General features: G+C 43.1%; 1 protein-coding gene across 1 annotated transcript in view; it reads right to left on the bottom strand.

Moving 5' to 3' along the window:
• Positions 1-23620, bottom strand: part of LOC126237483 (uncharacterized) — a 461878-nt gene that overhangs the window by 327611 nt on the left and 110647 nt on the right. Inside the window, exon 2 of the mRNA XM_049947630.1 lies at positions 20463-20568. Within this exon, the coding sequence (XP_049803587.1) occupies positions 20463-20563 (101 nt within the window). The 5' untranslated portion in view covers positions 20564-20568. The remainder of the gene's footprint in view (positions 1-20462; positions 20569-23620) is intronic.

Raw genomic sequence — 23620 nt, 5'->3', positions numbered from 1 at the left:
CCAATAATTGGTAAACTACATAAATTGGTATGTTATGAGCCCACAATAGACTAGCTATATTGGGGACGCAGAAACGTGGACGCCAGCCAAGTACTGATGGTTAAAAGTCAGCACCATTTGGGACACTTCGTGTCGACTATTCTCTGTGTCAGACTGCTGTTGTGACACTGTAATTGCCTGACAGGCTGTTGTTGTGTTGTTTGTGTAAGCGGTTGATCAACTGAGTAATAACACTAACTGTACTTACATACTTGTTACGTTGTGTTACAACTACTTTAATTTACTTTCATGTTCCTAGATAGGAATATGTACCGTATTTAAAGATGGCCATCTCTATAATGGGCTTTCTCGAATCCACATTACTTTAATGTCAAAATTTATACCATTGCAGCTGATCGCAACGAGTAGCGCACGCCCACGTAAGTTGTCAGTACTGGAAGACAAACAAGAAAACATTTGACGACCACTAATCCAGAGGATAGATAAACTCGTCCCATACTTTTACGAGCATGACTGGAGTTCGTACATTATTTGTTGTTGCTGATCGGTGTCGCATTTCACTCAAAGTTGTGGGAAAGAGAGACACTTGGACACTCGCACGGACACTTTCACCTGCCTCCCCTCCAACCGACGTTTTTCGTCGCGGCGAGATTTATTTACGAAATTTCAGTCACCAACTTTCTCTTCCGAATGCGAAAATATTTTGTTGAGCCCAACCTACATAGGTAGGAATGATCATCTAAATAAAATAAGAGAAATCAGAGCTCGAACAGAAAGGTTTAGGTGTTCGTTTTTCCCGCGCGCTGTTCGGGAGTGGACTGGTAGAGAGATAGTATGATTGTGGTTCGATGAACCCTCTGCCAAGCACTTAAATGTGAATTGCAGAGTAGTCATGCAGATGTAGATGTAGATATTCCATAGTCATGCAATTTGCGTTCCCCAAGGAAGTGTTATAGGCCCTCTATTGTTCCTGATCTATATTAACGACATAGGAGACAATCTGAGTAGCCTTCTTAGATTGTTTGCAGATGATGCTGTGATTTACCGTCTTGTAAAGTCATCAGATGATCAAAACGACTTGCAAAGTGATTTAGATAAGATATCTGTATGGTGCGAAAAGTGGCAATTGACCCTGAATGAAGAAAAGTATGAAGCTATTCACGTGAGTACTAAACTATGAGCACTTGTTCTTGTTCGTCACTGCAAACGTAATGTATGGACAGGAATTACTGGCGATAGAGTAACGATGCTACAATCGGAACACAAAGAAGGCGAATATGCTCCTGTTTATTAAAATACTCTGACTGACAAGTGGGGTATCAGCTGACTGATTCTATTTTCCTCAGCAACTTTAAAAATTTTTACCAAAATTTTGGCATGCGAACATGTTCGCAATCTTTTTAACATGCAACACATTTCTCACTCCCACAACCTCCCGTATATGTAACTCACTCACACCCACTAGTCCATATCTGCAAGTCGCTCATACCAATCCATTCCCAATTTCCCATTCTCACTCACTCACTGCCATTATCTCTTTACGTCTCTGTAACGGTGACAGTCCCGTCTCGGAGTTACAGTCTGCTTCGTTCTGTCCCGCTACTACAGTCTCTTTTCACTGTCACTGTTTCCCTCTTGCTCTCTTACTACTACTATCTCATTCATTCCTTCCCATTGCTGCTGTCTTTTCTCGCTGTCACTATCTCTCCCGTCCTCGTTGTTGCTGTGACAGACTCTATCTCTCTCACTATCACTGACTCTCGTCCATTTCCACTTTCTCCTTCTCTTTATTCCTCTCCCACTGGCACTGTCTCCTTCACTCTCTTCCTAGCACTGTTCGTGACAGATTATGTTTCACTGTCACTGTGTCTCCCTCTTCTTCTCACACGGCCACTGTCTCCTTCGTTCTATACCACAACCACTGTCTACTACCTCCCATTACGTACGACTTTTTCGTCTCTTACCACTGTCATTGTCTTCCCTCTCAGCATTAAAAAGCTCGAATACGTTCGCAAGCCAAAATTTTTGGGATAACTTTTATAGGTGCTGAGGAAGTTAGAATGAGGCAGCTGAAGCCCCACTTTTCAGCATTCGCCTTTTTTGTGCTCCGAAAGGAGCTTTTTTCTGCAGGTTTCCTTCTTTTATTTGCTGCAGCAGGGAATGTCACTCATATAAAAAGAACTTCATGGGCCACTAAAATTCTGATAGTTTACTTATGTGAAGTTGAAAAAAAAAACACAAAACTATATAATTTTGCACATCAGACCGGATTTTATGTGCACAAAAGTTTCACAACTGATTCAGTACAACAACAAAATGTGATTGCTAGTGATACAGGAGACATTTTACAGCATATTTGTCCGTTATACGCCACTTTATAAACTACTCACTCCAGATTTTACGTGCGTGTTTTATGTGTACAAGTATGGTAACTTTGAACCTCTTTGGAAACGGATAAAGATAATAAGAAAATTTTGGAACGGGATCTTAGGAATATATCGTAAAAATTACTGCCATTTGCTGTGCACAGCCCTCTTGAGATCCGCAGCTCGGATTTGGTCCCCAAAAACCACGTTTTTGGGGTTTTCTCAGAAACCGCCCATGAACTAAATGGTGCCTCCATAAGCCTCTTAAGGCGCGCACCAGACCTCATCTAATACAAAAAGGACTAATCGGTTTGCTCCATCTTCCTAAGCTGAAGGGAATGTGTAACATTCGAACTTCGACCCTGAAGTGTAGGGTAGTTAAGGCGATCGTTCTGTTGAGTATACAGATGGCCTCTTGCTCAAGCACTACCCAAAACATGTGAACCCATTTTCCTATCACCAGCAGAATCCGAGGTATAAGCCCCTGAAAAATTCCGTTTTTATGTAGGTTATTTTGGGACATACTGATAGTGCATGCTGTCGCCTGCATACCTATAGGACCTTACATACTTCCAAATACTGGTGCGAGGTATCGCCAGTACCTATCGAACGAGCTGCCTGTTCTGCTAGAGTACCATTCCAACATCGGCTTGAGATATGAATCACGCTTGATCGAGCACCAGCCTATTTTCTTCGAAATGTCCAAGACAGTTAATGGGCAGCAGATTTGTCAGGGAGGTCGAGTACGTTGGCCAACTAGTTCTGAAGATTTAATCCCTTGGATTTTTGGTTGTGGGAATACTTGAAATCTTTGGCGTGTGCATGCGTTATTAGTGAGATAGAAACACTACAGGAACGCGTCATCAGTGCCTGCCAGTGCAAACGTGATCAACTCGGAGTTTTTCACTGAGTGCTTGTTTCCCTAAAAAGACAGTTAGAAACGCGCCTTACTGTGGATGGGCAACATAATGAGCGCCTCCTTTAGCGATGGCTCACGTGTGCAGGTGATACGAAATAGCAATCGGATTACATTAGAAGCTCTGCTGTTTCACAGCAACAGAATAATGTGTTCTCGTTTGTTTACTGCATTCTGTTGGTCATTCGTAATAGCTACGAGCTTGCAGCAGAGTAGACTTGTTTCACAGTAGCAAAGATGAACAAGTGATCATCGCTCCTAAGCCGGCCGCTGTCGGCGAGCGGTTCTAGGCGCTTCAGTCCGGAACCGCACTGCTGCTACGGTCGCAGGTTCGAATCCTGGCGCGGGCATGGATGTGTATGATGTCCTTGGGTTAGTTAAGTTTAGGTAGTTCTAAGTCTATGGGACTGATGACCTCAGATGTTTAAGTCCCATAGTGCTCAGAGCCATTTGAACCATAGCTCCTAAGGTATGCGGTTTAGATCCTATGTTTCTTCTTTTTCTTGTGCCTTTGTCCTGGATCGGCGCAGGGGCGGCATATTACCGGTATTTAAGGACTTATCATAGTTAATTGAAGGGTGGCCTGATGCCGTTCCTGTCGCCACCTCGTTACCCCCTGAGTAGCAATACGTGCACCTCATCTATCTGCATGTATTGTTATTCATGTGAAAGTGAAAGAAAGTTTTCTAAATATTTGCGAATCGTGTAACTGGGGTAGGATTCGGGTACCAGCCCTATATTCACCAAGTGGAACCTGGGGAACCGCCTAAAAGCCACGTCCAGGCTGGGCGGCACACCGACTCTCGTCGTTAATCCGCCGGGAGGATTCTATCCGGGGCCGGCGTCCCTCCCCGTTCCGGAAGCGGCCCTTTTAAGACGCACCGCTATCAGGGCGAGTTTTGGAGGTCACGTTTCCGCGATATTTTTATCTTCATTCGGTCCATACTGCAATCTCTCGAAATGGAATACCTTTTTAACACGCTCTATATGTCTAGAAAAGTGTTTCAAATGATGCGAACTCGAACTATCACCCGGTGAATTATTCTGGAACAAAGTGTTGTTTCTTCCAGATTAGCTATGTTCCGGTTAATCAGTCGATTGGGTTTAAATTCGGGGAGTTTGGTGATCGGGGGAGTATGGTAAACTCATCCTGCTGCTCTTCGAAACACGCACGTACACTGCGAGCTGCGTGACATGTAGCATGCTGTGTGACATGTTGCATTGTCCTGCTGGTAGCTGCCATCGTCCAGAGGAAAAAACATGGTCCCCGAGAATAGATACATACTTGTGTTGAACCACTGTGCCTTTTAGAATGACGAGATCATCCAGGGAAGGCCACGAAAACATTTCATAAAGCTCACTCCTCCGTCCTGGACCCCTCCGATGGTCGTTGCTGGGCCGTGCGCGCCAATGGCCATCTGTCCGGTGGAGCATAAAACTTGAATCAACTGAGAACACCACCTGTCGCCTGTCGGTGGGCACTCAGCTGCTGTATTGGCGTGCAAATTCCAGCCTTCGTCGTCGATTAACAGCAGTCAGCATGGTTGCGCGAATCAGATGCCTGTTGCGGAGGGGCGGCCGCTATGACCGAGCGGTTCTAGGTGCTTCAGTCCGGAATCACGCGGCTGCTACGGTCGCAGGTTCGAATCCTATCTGGGGCTTGGATGTGGGTGATGTCCTTAGGTTAGTTAGGTTTACGTAGTTCCAAGTCTAGGGGACTGATGACCTCAGATGTTAGGTCTCATAGTGCTCAGAGCCATTTGAACCATCTAGGGGACTGATGGCCTCAGATGTTACGCCCCATAGTGCTTAGAGCCATTTGGACCATTTTGAACCTGTTGCGGAGGTCCATACGCAGCAACGTTCGCTGAACGGTAGTTGAAGAGACAGTGTTGGTAGCCCTTTAGTTCATCCGGGCGGTCATCTGCTCAACAGTTACAAGTCCATTCTCCGATACACGTCTCCGCAGCCGATGTTCACCCTTGTCACCTATGGCCAGTGGTGCACTACAGGTGCCTCGGCGCCGGTTCTGGATAACCATGCACGGTATACTTTAACCAGGCGCCACGCGAACAGTTTACAAACTTAGCCGTTTCAGAAATGCTTCCACTCTTGGCCCGAAAGCCATGCCTTTTGGACGTCAGATGTATTGCCCCGCTTCCATATTATGACAACGACTGCACTGCACTGTTATGACTCCCCGCCCCCCTTTCCACCTCCACTTCTAGTGCTGCCACCTGCCGTCTGCAAGTGGTTATGGCATGTTGACGTTGAACATAAGCAGTGGCCACGTTTATGTGACTGGACTGTGTAAAATGACGCGGCGGTACGCCCAGAACGATTGTAATGAGACTAACACCGGACGCTGAATACTACGCGTTTAGAAAACGGATTTGACCGTTTTCTTACTAGAGCGAGACCTGCCGCAGCGAATAGCAGGCCGGGAATTAGGAGCAGCTAGAGAATCTTCCATCCGCATGCCGTAGACGTGGGAGCGAAGCGGTTAGCGGTGGAGACGAGGCGTGGTCGGCTGGAGTGGGCGACAAATTCCGCCGTCGCGGTGGTGCATTCTTTGAATGCGTAGGGACGAGCGCGCCACGAGTTCCGTAGTGTCACATTAGTCGCGTTCCTAAACGCCCGTGTCGCTTCACTCTGCCTAACCACACCCCTACTCAAACTTAACTGTAAAACATAGCGGGAGGAAGTATCAAGTTCACTGACGTAGCTGTAGTGGAGCTTCGAAATTTGCGCTTGGCTTGTCACGTGCTCTGTGTGTAACAGAAATACACTGCGCAATAGAATTGAAGGATCACCTTTCCGAAATCCCGTCATTCCTACCCACTGCGACGCTTGAGTTATTTGGCTCAAAGGTGCGCACAGCCTTCCTCTGTAACGGTGCAAAGGCGTGGACTCGAAAAGGCCACAGCTCACAAGGGAACCTCCCCATCGCACCCCCCTCAGATTTAGTTATAAGTTGGCACAGTGGATAGGCCTGGAAAAACTGAACACAGATCAATCGAGAAAGCAGGAAGAAGTTGTGTGGAACTATGAAAAAAATAAGCAAAATATACAAACTGAGTAGTCCATGAGCAACATAGGCAAATAAAGGAGAGCGTGAGCTCAGGAGCGCCGTGGTCTTGTGGTTAGCGTGAGCAGCTGCGAAACGAGAGGTCGTTGGTTCTAGTCTTCCCTCGAGTAATAAGTTTAATTTCTTTATTTTCGCAAAGTTATGATCTGTTCGTTCGTTCATTGACGTCTCTGTTCACTGTAATAAGTTTAGTGCCTGTATTTTGCGACCGCACCGCAAAACCGTGCGATTAGTAGACTAAAGGACGTACCTCTCCAATGGGAACCAAAAACATTTGATCGCAAGGTCATAGGTCAACCGATTCCTCCACAGGAAAACATGTCCGATATATTCCATGCGACACTGGTGGCGGAATGTGCGTCACATGACAGGAATATGTTGTCGACCCACCTAACTTGTACACTTGCCGAATGGGTGAAAAGATTCTTCTACCTTGCCCGACTTAGGTTTTTTTGTGGATGTCATAATCACTCCCAAAAAAGTGATCGCATCAGATGGACGAACGGACGGACGGACAGATAATAATTGTCTGAAAATAAAAAAATTAAAATATTCACTCACGGGAAGATTTGAACCAAGGACATCCCGTTCCGCAGCTGCTCACGCTAACCACCGGACCACGGCGCTCACGAGGTCATATTATCCTTGATGTTGCATATGTTGCGCATGGACTACTCAGTTTGTATATTTTGCTTCTTTTTTTCATCGTTCCACACAACTTATTCCTGTTTTCTCGATTGATCTGTGTTCAGTTTTTCCAGGCCTATCCACTGTGCCAACTTATAACTAAATCTGAGGGGGGTGCGATGGGGAGGTTCCCTTGTCAGAAGTTCACGTGACGTGTAAGGTGGGCTAATGACGTCACACTGCCACCAAACTTCAACACAATTATGCCCAAAGCCGTTGTGGGCGTGTCACACGATCGGTAGATCGTCACAGCGCCTCTTGCCCACATTTCGCCCCTTCTTTTGACCACTCGGCGTGGAGGTTAGAACCGAGACGCCTAACGTTGAACTCACGCGGTTTTCTGATGGGTGGCAGACAAAAACATTCCAAACTCACCGTCGCTGAGAATTGGCATGAAGGGGCCGCAGAGGTGGCATAAAGGAACTTGGCAAGAATGTCTTCCACGAGTAATGAGTGTGTTGGGTAGGGACACTACGAACGTAGTGTGTGGACATATAAGGTGAGAATGTGGGTCTCGCGGGAGGCGTGCGCGAGATAGTCCCTGCAGTCGCGCTATCCTCCGTGCCCTCCGTGGCTCAGCTGGAGCCGGCACGGTAGCTCAGCGTGTTCGGTCAGAGAGCTGGTTGGCCTCTGTAATAAAAAAACTGAGTCGAAGGATCAACAAACGAACTTCATCGGGTGTCATGTGACGTCCGCAACGACTAAACAACGAACAAAATGAAAAAAAAGATGGATAGAGCGTCTGCCATGTAAGCAGGAGATCCGGGGTTCGAGTCTCAGTCGGGACACTCATTTTCACCTGTCCCCGTTGATGTATACCAACGCTCGTCAGCAGCTGAAGGTATTAACATAATTGTAATTTCGTTTTAGCCCCTTCTTTTGGAGCGTTGATTCCCACATACTTCGTGGTCAGAAACGACACGTCAGAGTGTGATCAGCAACTGGAAGACGTTCTCCACAACCTTTGATACCGCTGACACGTCCGGAGATTTCAACCCTTCTCTAAGGAGACTGTGGGGCTGCATCGCCATTAAACGTGGTCTGGAGTGTAGCACGGCCGCAATTTTCGCTCTGGCTCACAGGGTGAAACCACTAGGGATCGTCCATCAACATTCAGGTTTAACGTGATCCGAAGCGGCAAAAGGTGTTTATGCTTTTGCCGATCCTAGTCCGGTCCAGACCCTGATCAGCATACTACGAAGCAGATCTAAACTACTACATATTCGTACTACAGCTTAACATGAATAGATGAAGATGATGTCTCCCAAAAAGTTTTATTTGAGTGTGAACTCCATCTACGAAAAAATGCTGTATTTTTGCATTAACTCTATTCGTATTTAGACGGGCGCAGCCTACATAGAAGAACACGAGCTGTCTATGGCTCAGGCGCAACATAGTTACACAGAGAGGGCGTACTCGAAAAGGACTGTATTACACATCGACCTTACGTCACACAAATAGTTCCCAAGATGACATCCTTCTGCCAAACGTGAAAGGCAATCGTCAGAAAGCGTCAGAACTGAGTCTCAGTGTGTATCTCAGGACAACATCCACAGCCACCCCAAGAAGAGCCAAACTAGACATTATAAAGTGATGGTAGTCATCGTTGACTGGATCCAGGGTTATAGCAGTGTTTAAAGACTGATCAGAGCAAGCTAACATTGAAATATATTGTCACCCACAATCTTAATACTACTGTTAATTGTAAATTGTGGCTAGTCTTTGTTGGATTTGCGTCCTGTGACGAATCCCTGTAGCTGCCGTGTGCAAGCAAGCCACCTCATAACAGCAACTATTTCGGTGGTACGGGGTTCTCTTCCTGCTACATTATTATGTTTGCCGCCAACTGCATGTCGTGAATAGAATACGAATATACCTTCTGTTTATTTTAGACATATTTTCCAGCGATCTCCAAACATTTTGTGATTCTATTTCTTTCTTTCGTCCTTTTTTAAGAAACAAAAACAAGCACTGCGACCGAATGAGATGGTACGTGGTTAAGTCACTGTATTTGCATTCGGAACGAGTAGGGTTCAAAGTCTGTAAGTCTATCCAGATACAGATTTTTCGTGGTAGGTTTTTCATGATTCCCCTATACCACTTTAACCCTTTTGTGGTTGATAGGATACATTTGTCCCACTACAGTAACGCGCAGTTTTGAGCGTTGGAGCGTCTACGTGCCATATCTGTCTACTGTTACCATTTAATGACAAACCATGCACAGCAGTACTTCGAACCATGGGATGGATGCACAGGGTGATTCCGAGATGATGTTAGAAACTCCCAGGGGTGATGGAGAAGGGGAAATGTATCAATTTGAGGTCAGAGACCTTCGCCCAGAACCGACCGAGGTGAAAATTATTAGCGAAAATCGTTCTGATACCTCTGACAATGAACCTCTTCTACTGTAAGCTATTTGCTTTCCTTTTTTTGGAGGAGGTAGTATGGACTAAAACAAGCTACGAGCTCTCGTTTATCTTTGCTACTTTGAAACACACTCTACTGAACAAGAGCTGATATCGCCTAAGGCATGCATTTTAGAGCCGATGTTTACTAGATAATTGTTTCTTGTTTTGGTTCATACTACCTCCTTCCAAAATATGGAGAGCAGACAGCTTGTAGCAGAAGAATTTCACTAATATCCCAGAATTTGAATTACGAACAGCTGCCACAATAAGTAACTTAGAAGTAGATGTCCTCGATGTAGAAAAGCAGCTTAAGTCACTTGATAAAGGGAAGTTCTCCAGTCCAGATGGTATACGAATTAGATTTCTTTCAGGCTACGCTGATACAATAACTCCGTACTTAACAATCACACACAATCGCTCGCTCGACGAAAGATCCATACGTAAATACTGGGTAATGGCACCAATACTTATGGAAATAGGAATAATCCGATGAATTATATATCCATATCACTGACGTCAATTTGTATACTGTGTTCGAACACTATGAATTACCTCGAGGAAAACCATCTGCTGACACGTAGTATGGATTCAGAAAATATAGTTCTTCTGAAACACAACTAGTTATATATTCTCACGAAGTAATGAGTGTTGTCGGCAGGTCGTCTCTAATTGATTCAATATTTCCTGATTACTAGAAGGCTTTTGACACCGTTCCTCACAAGTGGCTTCCAATTAAACTGCGTGCCTATGGAGTGTCTTCTCAGTTGTGCGACTGGATCCGTGGTTTCCTGTCAGACAGGTCACAATTCGTAGTCATTGACGAGTAAAACAGAAGTGACATCTGGCTTTCTCCAAGGAACTGTTATAGGCCATCAAGTGTTCCTATCTATATAAATTATTTAGGAGCCAAACTGAGCAGCCCTCTTAGACTGCAGATAACGCTGTCATTTACCATCTGTATAAAAGTCATCAGAAGATACAAACCTATTGTAAAATGATTTAGACAAAGTATCTGTATGGAGTGAAAAGTGGCATCTGATTCTAAATAATGGAAAGTGTGGTTTCATCGACATGAGTGCTAAAAGGAATTCGCTAAATTACGGTTACACGGTAAATGACACGACTCGAAAAGCTTTAAATTCTACTAAATCCTTATTCAATTACAAATAACTCATACTGGAACGATCAAACGGATAATGCTGTGAGGAAAGTAAAGCAAAGACTGAGATTTATTGGCAGAACACTTTTAAGTGTTCTGCCAATAAATCGCAGTCTGGAAAATGCAACAGATCTGCTATAGAGACTGCCTACACTACGCTTGTCCGTCCTCTTCTGAGAGTACTGCTGCGCGGTATGAGATCCGCATCACGTAAGATTAAGGACGACATCGAAAAAGTTCACTGGACGGCAACTCGTTTTGTATTACCGCGAAACAGAAGACAGTGCCACGGATACGACATGCGAATTAGGTTGGCAATTGTTAAAACAAAGGGGCCTTTCGTTGCGGCAGAACCTTCTAATGAAATTTCAGTCACCAAATTTCTCCTCAGAGGACGTAAATATTTTTTTGGCGCCCAGCTACACAGAGAGAAATGATCATCATGACAAAATGAGAGAAATCATAGCTTACACGGAAAGATTTAAGTGTTCGTTTTCCCCGCGTGCTGTTCGGCAACTGAACGGTAGAGAAGTCGACCAGTAGATGGTTTCCGGTTATAACTTTCGACTCGGCGTCCCTTACCTCAAATTGACACATTTACCCTTCTCCAGCGTCTCTGAAACTCTAAATCAACACGGAATCATCCTGTACAGAGGTCTGTGAGTGACCAAATGAGAAGGTGTGTGTTAATGGTTGGCAAATTATGTTTGTTTCACGAAAATCAGATCAAATCACCATCTTCTTCTTTATAGGAATGTCTGAAGTAATTAATTGTGTTTTCTAGTATGTATATCATAGACATTATTTTGAAACATTACTGCACTCCTCAATAATTCTGCTGGACTGTACATAATTTGTATTTATAGATGCGTGTAAGCCCTAACAAACATTGGGTGTGATATGTCAAAGCCATCTTGAAATTTTTTGTTGAAAAACTGTATGTGATATTTCATGGTTTTAACTGCCAGGAAGATAAATAACTTTTGGTTGTGACTAGTTACACTTATTCCATAGTTGCCATTCTGAAAAAAACCATTCCAAAAACAAAAATTTAACTCTGAAAGTGAAATTCAGATGAAAATATGGTCTAGTTAGGTTCGTGGTACACGTGTGTCCTACCTTACATATTTTCGAAATCGGTAAATTTAAGATTTTTTTTAGTAATCAAAATGTTTTATTGATCTTAACGCAGCATATTTTTCCCCTTTTTCCAAATATAAATAAAATAAATTTTAACCACAAAAGGGGTACAGCGAATGGCGGGATGTTTTGTCTTCGAAAGGAACACGGCCGTTATTCTTTTCCAACCACCGTTCAATTCGAGTTTGAGCTTCGTCTCTGTGTTTCATCAAACTCAAACTCTAATCTTCCCTTCTTTCTGTCGCAGTATGGCTTCCGCAGGCTCTTTCAGCCGCTCTGTTAGTTATCTGCACTTTCTCATCGGCTGCGCTTCTTCTAAAGGTTTGAAACAAATCTTTCTATATATTCTCTGATTCCTATTACCTTTGTTGTACGTAATTCGTCAGCTCCCAAAAGTAACTTCGTACTATAGCACCACGAGACTCCCACAACCAATCGGCCACTGTATACAAAGTAATCTCATGCCGTAGAGGAAGAAGTGATTGTTGGAATTCCCCAGCGATAATATCCTGTGGAATTCCAATATTTGCAACTTTCCGCCGATAGAAAAATTAAAGAGGCCTTTGGAGAAAAGAGAAACAGCTGTATGAATGTCAAGAGCTAAGATGGCAAACCAGTATTAAACAAAGAAGGGAAAGCTGAAAGGTGGAAGGAACATATAGAGGGTCTATATAAGGGAAACAAACTTGAGGACAGTATTACAGAAAGAGAAGATGAAGTAAGTGAACATGAGATGGGACATATGACACTGCAAGTATAATTTGACAGAGCGCGAAAGAAGTGGAAAGAAGGCTCATGGAGTAGACGACATTCCCTCAAAATTACTGAAATCTTTGGAAGATCCAGCCATGTCAAAATTATTCCACCCCGTGTGCAAGATGTATGAAATGTGAAATAATCTACAGTTCAAGAAGAATGCAGTAAGTCCAATTCCAGAGGCAGCTGCTGACAGGATTGAATACTTTCGCACAATCACTTTACTAAGTCATGGTTCCAATATACTGACACGAATTCTTTACAGAAGAATAGGACAACTAGTGGAAACCGACCTCCTGGAAGATGAGTTTGGGTTCTGGAGAAATGCAGGAACACGTGCGGCAATACTGAACCTACTATTGGATCTAGAAGAAATATAGAAGAAAGGTAAATTAACGTTTATAGCATTTCTTAATTGAGAGAAGTCTTTTGAGAATGTTCATTGGACCACACTCTTTGAAATTTTGAAGGTGACAGGGATAAAATACGCCGGCCGAAGTGGCCGAGCGGTTCTAGGCGCTACAGTCTGGAACCGCGCGACCGCTACGGTCGCAGGTTCGAATCCTGCCTCGGGCATGGATGTGTGTGATGTCCTTAGATTAGTTAGATTTAAGTAGTTCTAAGTTCTAGGGGACTGATGATCTCAGAAGTTAAGTCCCATAGTGCTCAGAGCCATTTGAACCATTTTTTAGGGATAAAATACAGGGAGTGAAAGGTTATTCACAACTTGCAGTACAGAAGTCAGATTGTAAAGGAAAAGAGACAGGTTTGTAGCCTGCTTCCGATGTTATTCAATGGGAACACTGAGCAAGGAGTAATTTAACAATCGAATTAAAGTTCAGGGGGAAGCAATAAAAACTAAGGTTTTCCGATGACGTTGTAAATCTGTCAGAGACGGCGAAGAACTTGGAAGAGGAGCTGAATGGAATGGATACTGTCTTGAAAGTAAGGTATAAGATGAATATCAACAAAAGCGAAAGAAGTGTAATCGAGTGCAGCCAGTTTCAATCAGACGATGCAGGAGAATTAGACAAGTAAATGAGGCACTAAAAGTAATTGATCAGTTCTGCTATTTCACAAGTAAAATATCTAATAAAATTTAAGTGAGAATACACTGACAGACATAAAATTGCAACACCAAGAAGGAGCTGTGCGACATAAACGAAAGTTGGTAGACCTGTGTTTCTACATCTGAAAGATGACGTCTATTCAGATTTAGCGCTAATCGCATAAGAGTGCCGCTAGTTGCGACACTATGAGGATGCAAATCAGTTTTGCCTTGAATACACACTGTAACGATCTTGAGCGTTAGTTACCTTTGAAATTGGACGTGGTGAGTTGATCTCAGTCAAGAATTAAAAAACTAAAAATTTATTAAAAAACTAAAAACCCGCCTCGATTGCGAAAAAAGCACCTAGTGTTAAGTGTTGACCCAGGTTTCGGCGTAGATAACTACACCTTCTTCAGAACAACAATAAAACCCACAAGTGCCTAAGAAGACCTTTGTCAATGATTAAAAGAACACTATAGCTGTACATTTATAAACGAAAAAGAAAAGGAAAACAGAAACAGTGCATATGTACGAAGTCAAAACCACTACTTAACTCAATGGTGTACGCTCCACCTCACACCGGCCTATGTTCGATGGGCCATGACCCGCCATAAACTGCAGCTACAAACGGTCGCTCACTTACAAGCCTGACCCGCTAACTATGCACATGCGCAAGACAAGGGAAGTTACTTGAATGCGCATGCGCGTATGAATACGAGAAAGTTTATACATGGGTCGGGACTAAATAGCCTTAACACTAGGTGCTTTTCTCGCAATCGAGGCGGGTTTTTAGTTTTTTAATATATTCACCAACGATTGCTGACGCGCTGCGATGTTGAAGGTTCTTCAGTCAAGAATGCCTTTAAGATGACAAAGACGCCGTTATGAACACCTCACTGAATTTGAATGAGGTCTTGTAATAGGGCTGCAACAAGCTGGATGTTTCTTCTGTGATACTGCAAAAAGAACTGGCAGGAATGTAGCCACTGTACACGACTGCTGGCAACGATGGTCAGGAGAATGTATGATCGCAAGAAGACCGGGAAGCGGGCGGCCATGTGTCAGTACCGAGTCGGAAGACCATAGTGTTCGGCGTACGGCTCTGGCGCATCGTACTGCAATATGCAGCAGCAATTTGAGCAGCGGTTGGCACCACAGTCACACAACGAACTGCCACAAATCGGTTACTTCAAGGACAGCTCCGAAGCCGATGTCCTAAAGCGTGCTTTCCACTGACCCCAAACCACCGCCATTTGAGATTTCAATAGCGTCAAGCGAGGGATCATTGGGGGGCAGGGTGGAAGTTTTCTGATGAGAGCTGGCTCTGCCCCGGTGCCAGTGATGGCTGTGTGCTGGTTAGAAGGAGGTCTGTTGAGGACCTGCAACCAACCTACAGGGTGTTTCAAAAATGACCGGTATATTTGAAACGGCAATAAAAACTAAACGAGCAGCGATAGAAATACACCGTTTGTTGCAATATGCTTGGGACAACAGTACATTTTCAGGCAGACAAACTTTCGAAATTACAGTAGTTACAATTTTCAACAACAGATGGCGCTGCGGTCTGGGAAACTCTATAGTACGATATTTTGCACATATCCACCATGCGTAGCAATAATATGGCGTAGTCTCTGAATGAAATTACCCGAAACCTTTGACAACGTGTCTGGCGGAATGGCTTCACATGCAGATGAGATGTACTGCTTCAGCTGTTCAATTGTTTCTGGATTCTGGCGGTACACCTGGTCTTTCAAGTGTCCCCACAGAAAGAAGTCACAGGGGTTCATGTCTGGCGAATAGGGAGGCCAATCCACGCCGCCTCCTGTATGTTTCGGATAGCCCAAAGCAATCACACGATCATCGAAATATTCATTCAGGAAATTAAAGACGTCGGCCGTGCGATGTGGCCGGGCACCATCTTGCATAAACCACGAGGTGTTCGCAGTGTCGTCTAAGGCAGTTTGTACCGCCACAAATTCACGAAGAATGTCCAGATAGCGTGATGCAGTAATCGTTTCGGATCTGAAAAATGGGCCAATGATTCCTTTGGAAGAAATGGCGGCCCAGACCAGGGATGCAGGGACGATGGGACTGCAACATGGGGCTTTTCGGTTCCCCATATGCGCCAGTTCTGTTTATTGACGAAGCCGTCCAGGTAAAAATAAGCTTCGTCAGTAAACCAAATGCTGCCCACATGCATATCGCCGTCATCAATCCTGTGCACTATATCGTTAGCGAATATCTCTCGTGCAGCAATGGTAGCGGCGCTGAGGGGTTGCCGCGTTTGAATTTTGTATGGATAGAGGTGTACACTCTGGCGCATGAGACGATACGTGGACGTTGGCGTCATTTGGACCGCAGCTGCAACACGGCGAACGGAAACCCGAGGCCGCTGTTGGATCACCTGCTGCACTAGCTGCGCGTTGCCCCCTGTGGTTGCCGTACGCGGTCGCCCTACCTTTCCAGCACGTTCATCCGTCACGTTCCCAGTCCGTTGAAATTTTTCAAACAGATCCTTTATTGTATCGCTTTTCGGTCCTTTGGTTACATTAAACCTCCGTTGAAAACTTCGTCTTGTTGCAACAACACTGTGTTCTAGGCGGTGGAATTCCAACACCAGAAAAATCCTCTGTTCTAAGGAATAAACCATGTTGTCTACAGCACACTTGCACGTTGTGAACAGCACACGCTTACAGCAGAAAGACGACGTACAGAATGGCGCACCCACAGACTGCGTTGTCTTCTATATCTTTCACATCACTTGCAGCGCCATCTGTTGTTGAAAATTGTAACTACTGAAATTTCGAAAGTTTGTCCGCCTGAAAATGTACTGTTGTCCCAAGCATATTGCAACAAACGGTGTATTTCTATCGCTGCTCGTTTAGTTTTTATTGCCGTTTCAAATATACCGGTCATTTTTGAAACACCCTGTATCTGTCCACTAGACACATTGAGCTTACACCTGGAGTTACTGTTTGGTTCGTATGACAGCAGGAGCACTCTCGTGACCATCCCACGGACCCTCACTGCGAATCTGTACGTCAGTCTGGTGATTAGACCTGTTGTGCTGTCATTCGCGAACAGATTTCCAGGGAATATTTTCCAACAGGATATCGCTCACCCACACACCGCTGTTGTAGCCCAACATGCTCTAAAGAGCGTCGGTGTGTCTTGGCTTGCTCGATCGCCAGATCTGTCTCCAATCGAGCACATATGGGACATCCTCGGACGACAACTCCAGCATCATCCAGAAACATCTGTAACCGTCCCTATACTGACTGACCAACAGCAACAGGCGTGGAACTCCATCCAACAAACTGAGATCCGGCACCTGTACAACACAATGAATGCGCGTCTGCAGGCTTCCATTCAACATTCTGGCGGTTAGAACGGTTATTAACGTACCTGCATTTCACATTTGCGTCGTCTTATCTCGCGCTTACATTAACCTGTGATCTTGCAATGTTAATCACTTAGATATGCTATCTCGACAATTCTATTCCCGAAATTTCATTACTCTACATTAATTATTTTATGGTGTGATTTTTTTCCTTTAGTGTATGTCCACGATAGTTGGCCACTTGAGAATATCAAGCCAAAACAAACAGTGAATGACAAATCACCGTTTATAAATTTTACTTTTATGAATATGAGAGTGTCAAAACTGTTTGAATTAATATATCATTGCAGAATATTGTCTTGGACGGGGCGCATTCATTCACACATGTACAATTCGAGCTTCTACAAAGTCAAAGTACTCAAGCTGTCGCTATAACACAATCCATCAGTGTATGGCCCGACTAGATGTGACACTACTTATTCAAACGAACAGTACAGTAATTAATTTCTGCAATCTTATTTCTCCAGTTCCGGAGAAAGATTCAGTCTGTGGATGCAAACAGTGCTCGTGAAATCACTGTCTGCGCTGCCTTGCTTGTTGTTAATGATTTGTAACACATGATAAATATTTTTGGCTATTCGTATCAGATAAAATTACATCTACTGTTCCCTTTAAATACTATTACTAGTTAGAGAGAGCGCAGCGTTTTCCGGCATCGCCGAACGTTATTCTATACCCATTCATCCGTAAATCAGTCATCATCTCTGATTGCAGACTAGTTAGGCTGCATCTCTGACTGCAGACCAGTGAGCCTGCATCTCTGACTGCAGACCAATGAGCCTCTCTGACTGCAGACCAATGCGCCTGCGCATTCTGAAAGGAATCTCCGCGCTGCCTCCCAGCAAGAAAGCTTGTTTTCCTGCGTATGCAGCATAATAATACGTGCTAGCACTGACACTTGTGTGTACGCAAGAGGAACTGACCCGCCTTGAATGAGCGTCTGAATACCAGCTTCACTTGACTGACTATGAATGTCCGCTATGTAGTAGACGTCATGTATGAAAGCGGCCAAGTTCTGAGCCGTCTGCGCGTCCACCTCCATCAACCGCCGGCAGCCTATGAGATTTATAGTCTGATTTAATTTAGCCAGCATCTGACATTTACGGTGCAAAATTGCGACATCGCGGTGACAAGTGCTATTTGCAGGTGGCCACCACAGCCCTCCACTCTCCTCGACGATAGAAATTCGCTTTAAAGGTCTCTATCTGCTACAAAAATCTCGTGAGAAACTGAAATTCACACACGAAATTGATCTCTATGGTCATTCTAAGCATTTCAATATTCTATTCTATATTTTATTAATTACTGCCAAAGTTAAAAATAATTCTTTTGAAGTAATTGAAATTTTCCTATCCGGAGTAGGCTCCAAAATTATCACTTCATAACTGGAAAACTACGTCGTTTATTGCCTAAATATTCGCTCAGAAAGGATCTCTCCGAAGTTGCGTAGCTCATCCGATTCCTACGTGTAAGCTTTGGAATAGGGCACTTTCCTGCAAGTTTGTCGATATTTAACTTGAAACAAACAAAAAGTTCAAAGTCTCTATCTCCTATTGAATCTGCATTTTGGAAGACGACGGTCTGTTCATCCTGATTTAGGTTCACTATGATTTTCCTAAATTATTCCAAGCATATGCCGATATGGTTCTTTTGAAAAGGGCATTGGCGATTTCATTTCGCAGCCTTTTGTAATCCGAACTTGTACTGCGTCTCTAATGACTTCGCTGTCGACGGGACGTTTAAGTTAAATGTTTCTTCCTTCTGCCTCCTACAAAATTCAGGCAAAAATTCTCAAACTGATATGTGCTTAGATCTCTATAGTGTATCTGACCATGTTGAAATCGGTTCTTAATTTTAATTAGGACCGGAGTTCTGTTTTTTTTTCTTTAAATAGGTGAAATTTTCAGGTCCGTAAAAGCTTTTTACGTGAGACAAAATGCTTCGATCAAAGGAATTGGCACCACAATGGGAACCGCAAATGTCAGAATGCCATTGGTGTATTGGTAGCTGAAGCACACCAACCCTCTAGCCACCTAGTGAGTTAACGCTGTATGGCAAAATTACTCTTAATGATTAATGGAAACCACCTCAGCTGTATTTTTACACATTCTCTCCTGACTGCACCGAGACCACCTTCGGCATTCAACAGACTTTCAATCGTTTTTTTCTACATCTTGTAAGGATCAACAACTTGGAAGGTGTTTCCCTCCACTATGCCACCATTCGTCAGCAAATGCCTTACTCTCCATGATTCCCTGTTAACTCTCTCTCCCTCTCTCTCTGCCTCTTTCTGTCTCCTTCTCTCTCTCTCTGTTTCTCTCTCACACACACCCTCTCTCCCTCTCTACCCACTTCCCTGTCTACTTGCCTCTGTGTCCCTCTTCATCTCTGACTTTATCCCTCTCTACCCTCTTTGCAACTCTCCCACTCTGAGTAGGACAAAAATAGGTTACTAATCCGCACCGTAAAAGATATAACTTAATTATCGAAGTACATAGAAATGTTTACTTCCTTAACTATGAAGTTACTTACGGTACGTCCGTTTTATTGGAGGCAAAGGTTGGACGCAGTGGATTGGTCTGGGTCCGCAACCTATGGCAATATTCAGCGTCCATTTCAAGCCATGTACCATTTGTTGACTATTTAGGAGAGCATTAATTAAGTTGGTACTGAAATATGGCACCAATTTTACAATGGATATGCCTGCAACAGTCAACGAACTTCACAAGTACTTGAGAATTTACGCATGTAAAGGCGTCAGAGTCCGAACATAATATTCTGAAAATTGAAATCTTTTATTGGAAGATTTTTGCAAGATGACGACCGAATGGTTCTGAATGAAACGTTTCTATCGCTACTGGTAAGCCCTCCAACGTCGATTCTTTCTCCCATGTATAAAATGTGTGATTACTTTACAAATAAGCAAAACATTTGACGATAAGCACGTATTACCTTTATGACTGAAGACGCAAAACCCTAATAATAAAATCACAAACAAAAGTATTTCCCTTCATCATATTTTGGGGGGGTATCGGCGAGAAATTATATATGTGAAGTGTGTTGCAAGTCGCTGCGAACTCTCATTCTCAAATACTGGATGAATAAAGTCTGGGTAATTTGCGCGCCATGAGATACGGTGCTTCAAGACATATACACAGTTTCTAACGTTAATACTTGTCTTTCTGTGTCAAGCTTTTAACGTAAGGTCGGACGTCTTAATGAGTAGACTGTGACACCATTTAAAATTTTTAAATTCATCAAATAATTAGATGAAGTATTGACAGTAAAATTTTTGTTTTCAAGCTGTCAGATAGGCAATTTACAACTAGGACCGGATGATCGCATTAGTCGCTGTTTCGTTGAGGCACCCAAGCCACACCACATCGACAAAGTCGAACGTGATACCGGTCCAAAACATGACTGGCCCACTCCCCGTTGTAAAACTTTTGCCAGTAATGCTTTGCAAAAATAAGGTAGCACGCTTAACTCACCTGAAGCATCGCTTGCACCTGGTTGGCCAGCGCACCTGAGGGTGGAAACCAAGGGGGCACAAGGGGTCGCCTTTGGAAGCTGGGAACTGTCGGCTGTACATTATTTCTGAAAAAGAAAGACACTCTTGTAATCGATATCTCTTACAAAATTCACGATTTTGTAGCAAAATAGAAACATCAGTTGTAAAGATCCTTACAAAATTCACGATTTTGTAGCAAAACATAAACATCAGTCGTACAGATCTTGTGGACTAAAGGCAATAGGTTTCAATAAAATCCACGACACATTTTTTACAGAGTCTAAAATAGCACAGGTATCAGTCAACACAGGCAACACGGAGAAACTCGAAAGCTGTCTCCGCTATCGCACAAAGTATTTTGCTTTACGAATACTCAAAACATACGGCGTCATGTTTTCTTCTGCTTCTTCCTCTTCGCTTCATGGAACAGGATTACAGCATGATCCATCTTCACTAAAGTCATCTGTTCTCGGTTATCCTATATCTCTGCTTCCCGCTGATCTATAATTTATTAATTCTTCAACTAATCCGTCTTTAGCCATCCTGTTGATATGTTGTTTCCGTTTTATCCATCCTTGACCTATTTTTTCATTCATAAACTATACATTAAGTTCTTATTTTATAGCCTTGTTTTGATTTTGATCTCTGAATACATAATCTCAAATTATTCTGAAAAATTTCATCTCAGCCGACTCTATTCTCTTATTATCTTTTTTAATTAGCGTCCAATATTCACTTTGATATATCAGAATAAGGGTATCCATTACTTTGTAAAATTTTAACTTTGTATGCATCCTTGTTTTGTGCCCGCATCTCGTGGTCGTGCGGTAGCGTTCTCGCTTCCCACGCCCGGGTTCCCGGGTTCGATTCCCGGCGGGGTCAGGGATTTTCACTGCCTCGTGATGGCTGGGTGTTGTGTGATGTCCTTAGGTTAGTTAGGTTTAAGTAGTTCTAAGTTCTAGGGGACTGATGACCATAGATGTTAAGTCCCATAGTGCTCAGAACCTTGTTTTGTCACCCAATGAATATGTGTTCTGTGTAATGTGCCACATATGAAACTCATCTAATTTATAGTAACATATTTTTATATAACTAGGTAATATTGCAGCCTAAGGGCTGAAAATGTGACACGAGGTCTACTGATTGTTCATCTTATACTATTTTGGAGAGTACTGGATATTTTATTTGGAATGCTGTTAACCTAGCTTCTTACTGGAATTTTTTGATTATAGTTCTTACTTGTTTGATTTAGGCAATGTATTGCAAATTGGAGGTCATTTCTCCTTGTGGATAATTATTTGATCATCGGTAAAGAGCAGGGTATTTACGAGTGTATGTCCTGGCATTAATCTGACGTCTTGTTTAACTTCTCGTTTCTATTTCCTAACAATGTCGTCTTAGTACTGTTGATACTGTCATTATCCGTTGTTTGATCTTTACTGGTTATATCTTCCCTTTCCCTCTATTTTTATAATTCCTGTATGCTGATACAAACTTTACATTATTTGTACCAAATTTCTCGAACACCCTCGCTTTTCAATGATGTTCCAAAGCTTCGCTCTATCGACAGCCTTTTCATAATCTATGAATACGATATGGGTCTCCGGGTTGAATTTTCGTTGTTTTTCAATTAGGTGATGTGCGTCAGTAACATCGTCAGTACAAGTTCGTTCTTCTCTAAAGCCATTTTGTTCCTCTGTTAGGAGGGCGTCAGCTATCTTTCTCATTCTATTGTTAATGATTCTTCCGTGTAGTTTGTATGAAGCATGCAGAAGCTTATTCCTCCATAGTTTTCATGGACATTTCTTCTTCCTTTTTTATACAGCGGATCACCTCCGCTATCTTCTACGATTCAAGTATTACCCTCGTTTTTCAGCATTCCTTTAAAGAAGTATAAGGGCCTTAGTTTAGCGTTGACTTGCAGCTTCCCTGTTTTCCGTTTAATTCAGGGCCTCCTGTATCTCATCTAGTGTGAGGTCGTCTCCTTGATACAAAAGTTGGCCTCTTTTATCCTTTGAAGTTGTAATTTCTTATGCAATTTCTTATTCTTTGCCATCTTCTTTAGTCTATACTTCTTGGTAGGGTTTTATCCAAATATCTTTATCGATGACATTTAAACCTGCAGCATCTCTTTCTTATTTCACGAGTTTATAAACCACCTCTTGTCTATCACGTACGTCATTTTCTGTAGTTGATATAAATCTGTACTACGATTCTTGATGATATTTCCTTGCTATTGTTTTGGCAAAGATGTGCTTTTTTACATTTATATCGCTCGACTCTCTTATTTATTACCACGTACATTCAAGAGATAAGCATTTTCTTTTTACTTTAACTGCATTCTCGATAATTCCATATTCTGAAGTCAACATTACGCTTCAAAAGGTACACAGAATGACCCTCATTCTAAGATTAAAGTTAATATTACTAGACGTACTATAAGATTTAGCACATGTTTCAGTTACACATTCTGGGGTTATTGGGAATTACTGAGTGTTATTAACTTAAATTTAGCTTCCATTACTCGATTTATGAAGCTGTGAGAAACTGAAGCCGGCCTGGCTGGCCGAGCGGTTCTAGGCGCTACAGTCTGGAACCGCGCGACCGCTACGGTCGCAGGTTCGAATTCTGCCTCGGGCATGGATGTGTGTGGTGTCCTTAAATTACTTAGGTTTAAGTAGTTCTAAGTTCTAGGGGACTGATGACCTCAGAAGTTAAGTCCCATAGTGCTCAGAGCCATTTGAACCATTTTTGAAAAACTGAAGGTCCTGACGGACACAAACGACTTAACAGTGGAAGATTTTAGCGGTATGTTGAATTACACTGATTCTGTTTGTTTCGCACGAACACAGAACTTTACAAGCAAACTTAACAGACATTTCGTTTCTGGATTGAATGAACACATAGACAAAGTTCGTCAGCTGATAGAACGAATCATTTAGGAAAACTGGATGATGAAACTACAGCGAAGTTAATTGTGTGCGTTCGGGTGTTATGTCGAATTGTTGTTTGCATTTTATGCATATTGTTTCGACTCAGCTGGGGCGCGTTGTCGAAGTATGTATAAAATGGAAACAACTCGGTAGAGCACCGTGCAAGCAAACAAGTAATAAATCGCGCCTAGAAATGCTGAGAGAT

This window comes from Schistocerca nitens, chromosome 2 (assembly GCF_023898315.1).
Source record: "Schistocerca nitens isolate TAMUIC-IGC-003100 chromosome 2, iqSchNite1.1, whole genome shotgun sequence".
NCBI classification, from domain to species: Eukaryota; Metazoa; Arthropoda; class Insecta; order Orthoptera; family Acrididae; genus Schistocerca; species Schistocerca nitens.
This window is presented reverse-complemented; position numbering and strand designations above follow the sequence as displayed.